The 12608-nt window shown below is 41.7% G+C and overlaps 1 protein-coding gene across 1 annotated transcript; it reads right to left on the minus strand.

Annotated features, from left to right (window-relative positions):
- Window positions 1-338: 338 nt before the first annotated feature.
- On the minus strand, window positions 339-7511 carry LOC137903263 (glycoprotein endo-alpha-1,2-mannosidase-like protein). The gene is made up of 4 exons (XM_068747408.1): window positions 7007-7511; window positions 5975-6084; window positions 1581-1657; window positions 339-975 (listed from the first exon to the last, which is right to left on the minus strand). Exons 1-4 carry the CDS (start codon window positions 7509-7511, stop codon window positions 339-341), a joined length of 1329 nt encoding a protein of 442 aa, XP_068603509.1.
- Window positions 7512-12608: the final 5097 nt, after the last annotated feature.

The following is a 12608-nucleotide window of genomic DNA, read 5'->3' on the forward strand; positions in this document are numbered from 1 at the left end:
AATTTTCTTGTTCAGTGACTGCATTGTTTCACAAAGTTTAATTCATCTTCAAAAAGCAAAACAGGATAAAATAGTCTTTCCCATCGTGATAAAATACAGAAGCGGACATAACCACACGTCTTTGTGTCACAAACTGATAGCAAACAGACCCTGCCCATTGCTGTGGTCTTACAGCTCCAACACGTCACTGACATATTGACCTGTACAAAAATGTTAGCATTAAAAATAGTAAGGGTAATAGGAACCACTAAAGTAAAGCTCATCGTTGGAGGAAAGTGGAACAGTGATGAACATAAAAGTGTTGATTAAAAGCCATTTCTCAGGATATCAAGCCGTGTTCACATCAGCCACTTGTCCTTCTCCTTGTTGAACTTCTCGGCCCACTGGCGAGTGAGCTGTAAGTAGTGGTTGGGTTGGTTGGGTTGGTAGTCAAGGTACAAGCGTGTCACTGTTTTCTTCGGCACAGCCCTCTCTATCTGTGTGCCTTCGTGCCATTGGTTGAAGGAAGTGATGGTGACAATGTCCGGTCTCACAGATAAAGCTGCCTCCAAAGACGTCTCGTAGTAACGCCCGTTAACTCGGTTCCTGGTGTTGTGGTTGTTCCATGGCCGAACAGCCGTGTCCACGTACCCCGGGCCGACACTGGGAATAAACAGCAGATTGTTTGCGTCGCAGAAGGTCTTTATGGCTTTCCAGTTTTGGTGGGACGAGCCAAAGGAGAAGCCGTTTGAGGCGAAGTAGGTGTAGATGCCGTCAAAGCCGCTGGAATGGATGTCATGTTTGTGGCGCTCTTCGACAATGAGGGCGAGGAAGACGCCATCATAAGGCGTCCCTCTGATGCTGTGGGAGCCTTTGGTCGTCAGGAGCTCAGCCCAGGACTCTGGTGGAGTCAGGTAAGAGTCGTAGACGTAAAACATAGGGAGGACTCGCCCTGTGCTTGATCTGAATCGATAGAAGGCGCCATGTGCTCCATACCTGTGAAGAAAAGCTGTTACAATTATCATATCCCAAATGGAATGATGCTTCACATAGCACCTTTAACAGAGGCAGCATCTCGCTGGTGGGGATGTTCTGTCTTTTTCTGGCTGTTTTTGTATTGTTGTGTACAGAAGGTCAGCACAGCATGCTTCCAGAAAGGTTGGCAGCAACACGAGGCTCAGAAGTTTATTTTAATCCAATCTGGTATCTTTAAATGCATGGCATTGAGCCCCATTATGTTATTCCTAATCACAGCATGAGATCATGGGCTTTTTCTTTAATCAGATTACTGAGTATCATTAGATGGATCTAATTAGTTTCATAGCTTTTATCCGGGTCTCTGTTAACATCTTTTATATGTTGCTTTTGTCGCGTTAGAACGCTGAGTATCATGAGCCAGGTTCTCTTTCACACACATTTAGCAAAAGCTGGATCACAGGGGAGGCATCTATATTTAACAGCCACCCGTCTCATCGTCGACCGTCAGACTTCATGTTTCAGCAGATCGCTAAACCTCTAACTTCAGCCGTCACTGTTGGATGCGTATAACCCGACTCTAGGGCCGGTGAAAGGAAACACACGTAGTCAAGGAGCCGGCCTACCTGTCAATTATGTATTTGATGTTGTCATGCATGCTCTGGTCTGTCCGTCCTTTGTATGGCTGGATGTGAAAGGCCACCTGTGTCAATCACATTTGAACGATGATGTTAACAAGGGGGTTAGGAAATGTTAAAAAAAAATACACACAAGTCTTGACTTATATTGCATTACATTGCAGTGAGAGAGCACTCGGTGCATCATTTGTATGAAGGCTTCTGCCGTGGCTCTGTGTGTGTTTTTTTTTGGAAGTCTATTTTTCCTTCAGCATGAAGCCGTCATGTTTACATCTGTTGGATCGCATTGGCATCTTCAATAAAAAAAAATTACATCTGGACAAAGTAATCTATCTAATTCATGTTGGGTTTGAAACACATTAACCAAACAAGGACCATTCTAAAGTGACTGGTGTTTTTCCTGCTATTAAAAGGGTGCATTATTTAAGGTAATACAATAAGTCTACCAAGCACCACCACAATGCATGTAAAATCTACTGATTGCATATTGATCAGAATAGCTGTTTAACTCTAAATGTTTTCACTGTATGAACCAGGATTGTTTGTGGGACCTTCTGAATGTGCAGAAGAAGAAAGAACATAAAAAATTAACACTAATTCCTGCCAGCTCAGAGTTTAATTAATGATACGGTTTTGCATTGTGCGTAAATGACATGGATAGCAGACATAAACAACATTTCTGCTCCTCACTGATCTATGCAGGTAGATGCTATGCTTGGCCCGCGACCCGATAGCGGAATAAGCGGTTAGAAAACAAAATGAAATAACCCTTTATTATTTCACCTTCCAGCATCCTGACCCAATCTGCTTGGATCACTCACAAGGATAAGCAGCAGCACTCATCCTGCATAGTTACTGTAAATATGACAGCATTTTTTCATCTCCCTGTAGTGACTTAGATTTTTATTAGATTATCAGATTACCAGACTAATGTGTTTTGTAAGTACCAAAAGAGGGCTGGACCTATCAATGTTTGTGTGTTTCTGTTACACTGTGTAATAATTAAGCCCCATAATGTTTTATGGGATGGGGTGTTCATTCAAAATGTCGATTTCCGGTGAGTTTTATTTGCCTTTCTATAATTTCCTACTTCAGAAGAGAAGAGAAAACATCTAGACTGTCCTTTTCCTCTGGCACAAATATGGAAGTAGAAAGAACAGCTGACTGAACCGATTTAGCCTGCAGGATGCGAAGGGTTTCTCCAAAATGGAGAGTGGGTTGGACAGACGAAGAGAAGCAGATGTTCACCATCCCCGCAGACTCACTGTCATCCCATCCGTCAAAAAGGTTCAGGTGACACAGGGTGACGTAAACCCCACTCATCCCAGTGTCTTGGATATCTTTTTAAAGCTGCTTCCCAGGAATAATTAACACTCGGGAGGAGTATATCAAACATACCAAAGGGAATCTGCATGCTGTGAGCAGACACTCCTCCGGCTTGCTCCTGCACGATGAAAGCGTTTACCTCAGTGATAAGAGACGGCACGTCATAATGTCCATTAATAATATATTCCCATAATTTAAGCATCTGCACACTACATTTTCCTACACGTGCTTTTTATTGCCTCTGCATCAAAGAACAACATGAAGTTCCTTAGCACGTGAAGAATTGTGCGATTTACCCCAAAAGGAAAACCTTTTTTGTGATCCCAGATCTCTGAGTGCTTCAACAAATAATTCCACAGACTCACCATTTCACATTTTTATATAATTGGCAAGAGGTAGGAATTTTTTTGCTGTCCTTTGGGTGGAGCAGAGAGCTAAGTGACGGACGCCGTCGTCCAGGAAGGACCGTGCTGCTTGTTTGCTGCAGTCACGATGGAGAAAAACGGTGCAGCTGCACGTCAAACAGCAAAGCATTGACAGAACTGTTGAAACACAAACACTGAGCACTAAACGCCCACTCCATCTTTCAAACAAGGCTGCAAGTTCTTTATAAACAGTTTCTATGGTAACGCAATGGCGTTTGGCACCCAGAAACAGGCTTGTGAATCGCTCTCAACCAGTAGGCCAGCGAGTTAAGACGCTGCTCAGTCGCTTCCTGACTGAATAAACGGTCGCTGAAAAATGCTTGGTTTACCCAGATCCCCTCACTCTGTGTGAAACCATCAGACCCGACGGATCAACACGTATTCATGCTCTAAGCCTCGGGTGAATCTGGGCTGCTGCCTCCTGAATAGTCTGACTTACACTTCAAATAATATTCAAATAAGAGCTAACCCGATGCAGTGCTGCATTATGCATCAGCTACTCGTTAGCTGAAATTATCATTGAATGAGTTAAGATGCAAAAAATCCAGATGTAAAAACCGTTTAAAGAAATGTTCTCATAATAATAATTAGAAATCCAGTGGCCTGCTTTGATTTAATTTGCCCATAATGCGTCCATATTTCCCTCTTATCCGATCTGTATTATCTTTTGTTTGTCAAAGAAATTCCTTTGACTCTAACAATGCTACAAATCTTAATAGAGCCATGGGAGTTGGATAATAATTATCCACCTCCCACATATGATTGATTTTTCATCCACAGACCATAGATCACATCATTTGCATATTTAAATATTTGGATACAAATGTAATTCATACACAACTCAGAGAGCGCAGACCTCCGCCAAGCAGTTCATTCCCCTCCTAATTAGATTTACACCGTTCACATGGTGATCTGGATTACCGTGAAACGGTTCCAAGTTGTTTTTGGTATCTTTCCTACAGCAACCATGAAAAGTAAAAGTGAACTGGAGTTTATGTGTATTTTTTAACAGATTTACTGAAACGCACACGCCTGCTCACGAACACAGACTGTATTTAGTCAGAGGCAGCGCTGCTGCGCTGCAACACTGGAGCACGAGCCCTCAGGTCAGCTGTGGGACACACACTGTTGTGTAAGTGTGGCTGGGACACACAGAGACCCAGTTCTCAGTCTAAGACATCCATTTAAGGAACACTAAAGTAGACTGAGGGGACGCTCTTCTGTCCTCTTAATGCCGGATCCACAGCCGCTGACGTCTCACGCTCCTTCAGCATGCCTTGGCTCTGTGCTGTCTGCCCCCTCACTGCTAAAGCAGATAAGACTTTGTTTGATGGAGTAGTGAGATGAAATAGAAAATGGACCCTAAAGCGCTTCCTTAAAAAGAAGCTTTTTGGCTCAGCAAAAAAAAAATGGCATCTGAAAGCAAGACATTTCCGTCTCGCTGCCACACACGTGTTACTGTAAATGCCACATTTTGAGGTCATCGAAGCTGAACACGCCACTGGGTAGTTAGCAAACGTCTTCACCGTCAGCAGCCTCAGTGGCCCAGAATGCGATGAAGCTGCAAGGCATGCTGCATTTTCAATAAAGGGCACAAATGGAGGAGTCTTATAGGAGCACTTTATTCATTATCTATTCAGCTTCATGCTGATGGACAATGGTTGCAATCCCCTAAACGCCTCTGGAGTTCGCAAGCAAAGAAGATGATGACTTGTTTATTTAAAAAAAAACAGATTCCAGATCCACTGGACCAGATTAACAAGATCTCTCCTTCCTCAGTACTGACACACAAATAAAATAAAATGAACTTCTATTGAGAAAACATTCTGGGTCTGCAGGATGCAGAGACTGCATTTTTATGGAAATTGTTTAAACTTTAAATGCACATGTTTTTGCTTGTGTGATGTCCTCGGTAAGGCTGAGCATAAAAGCTTGTACCTGAGAGCCTTCAGGACAAATTTCAGCATAAAACAGTTGCATTAGTTTGTCTGTTTGTCTTTTCTCATTTTTAAACCACTCATCTTTGGTTTTTGAGTGGAATGCTTCGAAGCTCCAGAAATATTTTGTAGATGAAGGCAAGTCACCATCGAGCATGGGCTTGAGCAGGAACAAATCTGAATTTAAGACTTAAACCAAAATATACATGTTGTTAATATTGATCTCAGGATGTTTCCCTACTGGGCAAATGAATACATCCTATAGTTGACTTGTTGTTTCTAAGTCAGAATGTTTGCACTGCATGCCTATATTGCAGATCAGAACAGACCTGAGCCGACTCCGTGCAGCTTCCTGCTTTTCACACGAGGAAATCAGCATTTTCAGATGCAGTGTGAAAACATAGCAGCTCATGAAAGAATGGCAGTGTTGCTATTCTGAGCTTAAACGTTCAACTGAGTGACAAATCATTCATTTAGAATGTTTAGTGATTAAACAAGTCGTCTTCTTCCCACTCCCTTTCAGGCAGAGTTGGTATATTATTTGTTTCAATGTGGTCGGTGCAATGTGGCACGAGTTGTGTAGTTGTTGTTTTTTTATTTTTTTTGCCATTGCCTAAAATAAATAAACAAGTAAATGAAATGAAATGAGAAGATGTTTGGAAAGGAATAACATACCGGTTGTCTCACCAGTTACCTTGATGCTGTGTCTGTGGGCTGCGTCCATGACAGCAGGAACCAGGTCTTCGGTGGGCTCTCCGTGGTCGTCTGCCACCCCAGGAGGGTACCAGGACAACACCAGCACCCCTACGATTCGAGAGGAAGTTCAGAAGTCATTAATGGTATTGGAAGTTATGGTGTATGCAGGAAAAGCAAACCTGGATGTTAGTCAAAAGTAAATTATGACATTTGATCAATGTTCCCTATATATAAAGAAAAACGTACTGCATGAAAAATATGATTTGGTCTACGAACAGTCCTCTTTCCTCTTTGTATTATTAATGTTAATTATTTATATGCATGGCATACAATTTTAGATTTTAGATTTCGATTTTTGTTTGGGAATCTGGGCTATGTCTACGGTCCAGTGTGTGGAAAGTAGAGGGACTCAGGGACAGAAATGGAATGTCTAACTCGTAATTATATTTTATATCTATATTATAATCACCTGAAATTTAGAACAATATTGCTTCTTGCATCCAAAATAAAGATCCTTCCATACATTGCTGTCTTGGATGATTTTAGGAGCCCAATTGTACAAGCATTAGCAACAATCAGCTTCTGACTGCATCCAGAGTTGTGGTGATGGCATGTGCAGTTTAAACCATTTATAGATCACACCTATCAAATGATGAAATAATTCTATAGATTAATTTTGCCACTAACCATTACTATAGCAGCATTGTATACAAATACACCATGCTATCCGGAGTTTTGCAACTTTTATGGTACTTTGGGGTTTTAGCACCATGGTGCTATACTTATTATTGTATGATTCAAAAACTGAAACACATGCTTGTTATTCTATAGACTTTTTTTCCAGCATTTGCAAAATCAACTTGAATGATTTTGTATTTGTAATTAAAAGTCCATTTTTGGCAGTGTGGAAAATATTTAAAAAATACGTTTATTAAATAAACCTGCAGAACCAGATACTCCCTTAAAATTCATTTTAAATAAATGGAATACAATTTATTTTATTTCAATTTTTTGAATCCGCAATTGTTACCTGCTGCAGCTGCTTCTATCTGGGCCATGTGCGACTCCAGCACCTTTGGCTCCCTGGAACTGTAGGGTCCCAGCTCGGGGTAGAAGCTGGAGGCCACGTCTTCTGGGGGCGCATGCCTTCCTTGGGCATGACTGGCCGCGATCTTGGGGTCCCAGTGTGGCACCAGCACGTGGTCCCAGTGGATGTACTTGCTGTCCACGCTCGGGGAGCCGTACCACAGATAGTAGAAGATGTGCACGTCGTAGAATATGCTGTAATCTCGATCCGATTTGGTGAAAACCACCTTCGTGTCGCTGCCGCGCGGGTCGAACCGGCCCGGCGTCGCCACGACGTCTCTCGCGTCCAGGCGCTTCCTGTCGGTCCGCTCCCTGTTCAAGTCCATACCGGGGGCCAGGTCGGAGAAGCCGTCGCTCGGTTTCAGCGTCCTGAGCCCCATCATGGCCCCGAAAATGAAGAGCGTGAAGAGGAAAAGTGCCACCAAAGCTTTCCGGCGGAGCCGCGTCATGGTTGCTGTCCGTGGTGCTGCAGAGCAGCCGGTCCCGGAGGAGGGGAGCGACAGACCGGCAGCGTGATTCGGGTAGAGGCGGAGGAAGAAAGAGGAAAGTCAGTCAATGCAAAACCGTGTCAGCAAGAGCTGAGGGGGAACCGTGCACGATAACGCCTCCGCACAGCCATGACGGTCCTCCGCGCCTGCAGGTTTTATTTTTGGTCCATCCCTTCCACCTCAGGAGAACCGACCGAGGGTTCAGGAGACCTCTATGTTCCATCCCTTGTGACTCCAAGTTCCATCTGCTTCTGGGAAAACGGCCTCCAGCAGACGAGCATGAAACACGCAGCAGCTTTTAATGGATCTATGAGAGAACGGAACATGCAGGATGGAGGAGGGACAAACCACAACAGTCGGTATGGGGGGTGATTAATGCCACAAGGACGTAGGAGGCGGGGCTTGATGATAGTTTGGATTCATATTATTATTATTATTATTATTATTATTATTATTATTATTATTATTATTATTATTATTATTATTATTATTCATTGTGTCTGGCATAGTGGTTAGTGCTGTCACCTCACAGCAAGAAGGTAGCGGGTTAGAATCCTATCTGTGTGTTTTCTTTGTGTCCGTGTGGGTTTTCTCTGATTTCCTCCCATTTACGCCATTTTGGTAATTGATTACTCCAAATGTCCGTAGTGTGTGCGTAATTTGTTGTCTTTTTCTGTCTGTCTCTGTGTTCTTATTTTTTTATCCAGATTATTTGACAAATGCACAGAATAAAAGCGAGATCAGCAAGTCAACAGACAGACATGCATTTCTCAACAAATATCAATATTGTTCAATAGCTAATGGTTTGATCATGTTTTAATTGATTGTTGTAATGTTTGGCACTTTTTTATGCTTTATTTCCATTTAAGGAATAAAGGTGACCCTGTTTCTGGTAGAATGTATTACATGAACATTGATTCATTACTTTGCCACTTCTCTCAGATATGTCAAAACGAGTTAACCCCCCCCCCCCCCCCCAATAAAATAAAATAAAGTTACATTATTAAGATCATTTCCAGTATTAAAAATTAAATGGATCCACTAGTTTTTATTTAAAAATAGAAAATTAAAATATAGGGCATTTGCAACATGTGTTTTTTTTATTGTTGTCGTGCTGTCCTTTTCATGAAACAGGATGAACGTTGAATGTTGTAATAAAGGTCCACTTTTTATTTATTTTGCATACTGACAAATAATAAATAAATTGGAAAAAAGTTTCAAAGTTTTCAACTCTGTTAAACTGTAGTCTTTAAAATGTCAATAGTTTCAGATAAATGATACTACATTGTATATTTTACATAGTTATTTATTGTGAGTTTGCATAAATTATGCTCTTTTTACATTGTTTGCAACATATAAGCATGTAATGTTGAGTTTTCCGAATGATTACCGGTACTATAACTTTTTCAAGCTTACTTTTGCGCCCCCGTGTGGTTGAGTAAATATTGCCTGAAAGTTCCTCCATTGACAACATTGAGATGAAGAGGCTGAAAGCAGCACAGACTAAATCGGCTTTATTAATCCCAACAAACTGTATGTTACGACATTAGGTGTGTTAGAAACAGAAATATCACATTTCTCTCAAAAAAAACAATTCAAATGAAATCCCCTAAAATATGTTGAACTGTCAGATCTGATTGGTAAAGTATAGATGCAGGGTGTCAATGTTTGGCCGTGGGGTGGCCCACAGCACCCTTCCACATTGAGGGATATCTGTCACCGCACTGTAGCCATTCATAGATTTGTTATTGATCAGGTTTATTGATTGACGTTATTGTGAGGCTCAGGTCAAAGTTGAGCTGACAGGCTTCCCAAGGGGCTGCTGCTTGTCCGCCCCTCGCAACTACACAAGGGCCTCTGTAGTCATTTCCAACGCATTTTAAACCATTTATTATTACATCTACAATACAAAAGCTCCAAATGATCAGCAATGTATGCAGTGCAGACACATTCTAGAAACATTGTGTGACATTACGGGCTGTGTTGACTCGGTGACTGCTGCTGAGTGGCTGTGTGGACGTGTGGCCAGGCTTTGTCCCCATGAGTGTCCCGGCTGAGGATGGCCTGCTTTGTTGTGCAGCAGGCGGTGGGCTTTTCCATCTCCAGGGCAAATAGGGTTTCTGGCATGACTATTTAACGCATGACTGGGGGGGGGGGGCAATCACTTGGTTTTCATCAGAAAACACATCCAAACACACACACACACAGAGAGAGAGAGACACACACATTAGGCTTCACATGTTTGCAGGTCGTCAGACAAACTGCTGGTTTAGCTCATTATCTCTACACTCAGTGTGTCCTTACAGGAAGCTCCATGACTCAGCAGCAATGAGAGCAGGTTTGTGGTCTAGAGCAGCAGCTTGAAAGCTACTAATTGCATATTAATGACTGTGAGTGACTCAAACAGGCCACCGTAGATCTTTTCACACAATCTAACAGGTGGATGTGAATCACCTCAGCAGAGACAATGCGAGGAGCTTGAGTTCAGGACACATGAGTCATCCTGGAAGTATAAGGTGGAGATCTGGTGTCTATAGCCTTTGGGTGTTTTGGTGAAATGTTTCTTTCAAATGTCTTTGTGATAAAAAACTAAAATAATTAAAAATCAAAAATTTGATTTAAATGTTGCTAGAATTTGTTTATTCTCCTCTTCCCTAACCTTCCTCTCAAGAGATTATATTTGACGCTGACAGGAGATGATGTAATGGTTGTTCTTTGTTATTCTCCTTGTGCAGGTGGATCAATGGGTGTTTATTGATCCTTTTTTTTAAATATGTGATACATTTTTGATTTGAGAAAAGACTGAACAGCATTATGAATCTGAATCTATTTGTAGCTCATGAATATTCATTTTTTTCTCGCATTTGGTGGAGTCGCTGTCAGCACTTCCACTCAAATATCTGTCACAAAACTGCATTTTAGATATTTATTACCCAAACATCTGTTATTTTATGTGCATAAACCTATTTCAAGCCACATAACATTAAACCCACTAGAGTAAAAGTGTTTTTACATGACTAAATCTCAGAAATCAGACTTTAAATGATGACAATTGGGGTCAAAATATCACATTCTACACATATACTTTTTATATATGCATTATACGTTGCATATTTTATTTATATGTCTCTCCAGGAAAAATAGGAGCCTCATCTCACATAAAACCATAATGTAAAATACTTGGGGTATTATACAATATGTAATTACTGTAAATAAAAATATATGTTTAAAAATAAATCCTTGCCCTAATACACTGTCAGGTTTTTCATTCTTAACAAAAAATACATTCTTTTTTTGTTTCATATAGATTCACACAAGCTTGCAATAAGCTAACTGATCAAATGAATCAGGGGTTTAAATCAATACTTTATGTGGGTTATTCTCAAAGCCTTTATTTCCTCCCGTGCAATAATAATAAGATTTTAAATACTGTATTATCCTTTTCAAAGTTTTCCATTCATGTCCCAAATTACTGGTAAGTGCTTCATTACGTTTTTGGGGGGGGGGTTACTTAGGGATAATGGAACAAAACACATTAAGGGGTGTTAATGGCTGTACAGATTGAGGCACTTTCAATAATATCATTTATTTAAATGTATCTCATCTTCAGTGTAATTGGCATGTCTGCAAATATACTTTTAAAAAGATCAAATCACGTTTTCGCTTGTTTAATTTTTTTTTACAAACAGGATAGACAGCTGAATGTTTCACAACAGGAGCTGATACAAATTCAGATTATTACACGTATTGATTAATATTATCTGCTTGTAGAAGTTCCTTGATGCGGAATGTTGAATAGATTTATTACAATGGAGGGAAGATTCATATGTTATTCTCGCTGGAGCTGGGAAATACCTGATGGATGAGTTTCAGAGCATGTGTGTGTGTGTGCGTGCGCGCGTGTCTGAGGATGGGTGACAGAGGGCGGAGTGACTCCCTTCTGGCCCATTGGATGCCTCGCAGCCTTGTCCAAAGTCCTAATTGGTCATTTTGACAATTGCTTCCGACTCCCCATGTCATTGGACGTGTGTACGACTGGAAGTCACGTGGGCTTGACCCAAAAGGTTGCGCGTGCGTGGTGACGGCCCATGCGCGCGTTGTGGGGGTTACTAGAGGTCTGGGAGGGCGGGTCACTGGGGTTTGTGAACATTGTGCTTTAGGAGCGCAGGGCGCAGGGACAAGGAGCCCTTTCTCCAGCGGTCACGCACACGCGGGGAGAACGTGCGTGTCCGGACGTCCAACATGCTGTTGAGTCATTCCGCCTGATGTTTTCCGGGCCCGAGCTGGGGGCCACTGGGAACCTCTCACCATGGCAGCAGGTATGAGCAGCTTCTCTGCATGCTGGTGCTCTGAGGAGGGCTTTCCTTTCTCTGCCATTGTCTTGGTCTGTCTTTTGTTTCTGGGTGGCGGTCTGTTCAGAAAGGTCTCTGGTCGTCAGGGGAAAGGCATGCCTTTGTTGATGTGGAGATGTGAGGGGATCCAGCCTGCAGTTTTAGCGCACTGTGAAGGGGGGGGCAGAGTGACGGGAGGGGCTCAGGTAGACCACCATCGACCTATCGACACTTCCAACTTTTAGTGTTGCTGGAAAACTGAATATAAACGAACACACGTGAAGATTCAGCTTTGTTTTAACCTGGACCAAAATAAGACGCCTTTTATTTTGAAGGCCTGTTCGTGTAAATAGGGCTTTAAGGGGATTTATTCAATAAATAACACGCAATTTATTGACTTTGCGCTCTCGAAATGTGTACATATATATATATACTTATATGTAACATTATTGAATGATCTGGAATCTGTAGATCAATTTGAAATGTATTATAATCTTTATCGCCTATTTGTCATACATTTCCTTAATTATTCCAGCACTTGATTAATAGCGACCGTCTCGCCGTGTTTAGAATAATTGAGCGGTTGTAGTTCATATAATCTGAGCTCTAATCATAAATCCAAGGAAATAGTAGTACACAAAGGCTAAACGAAGACAATTGCTGATTTTGAAAACAGAATCCCGACGATTTCTGCCTTTTCTCTTATTTTCTGTATAGTTTTCTGTTA

This window comes from Brachionichthys hirsutus, chromosome 13, assembly GCF_040956055.1.
Source record: "Brachionichthys hirsutus isolate HB-005 chromosome 13, CSIRO-AGI_Bhir_v1, whole genome shotgun sequence".
Classification (NCBI taxonomy): domain Eukaryota; kingdom Metazoa; phylum Chordata; class Actinopteri; order Lophiiformes; family Brachionichthyidae; genus Brachionichthys; species Brachionichthys hirsutus.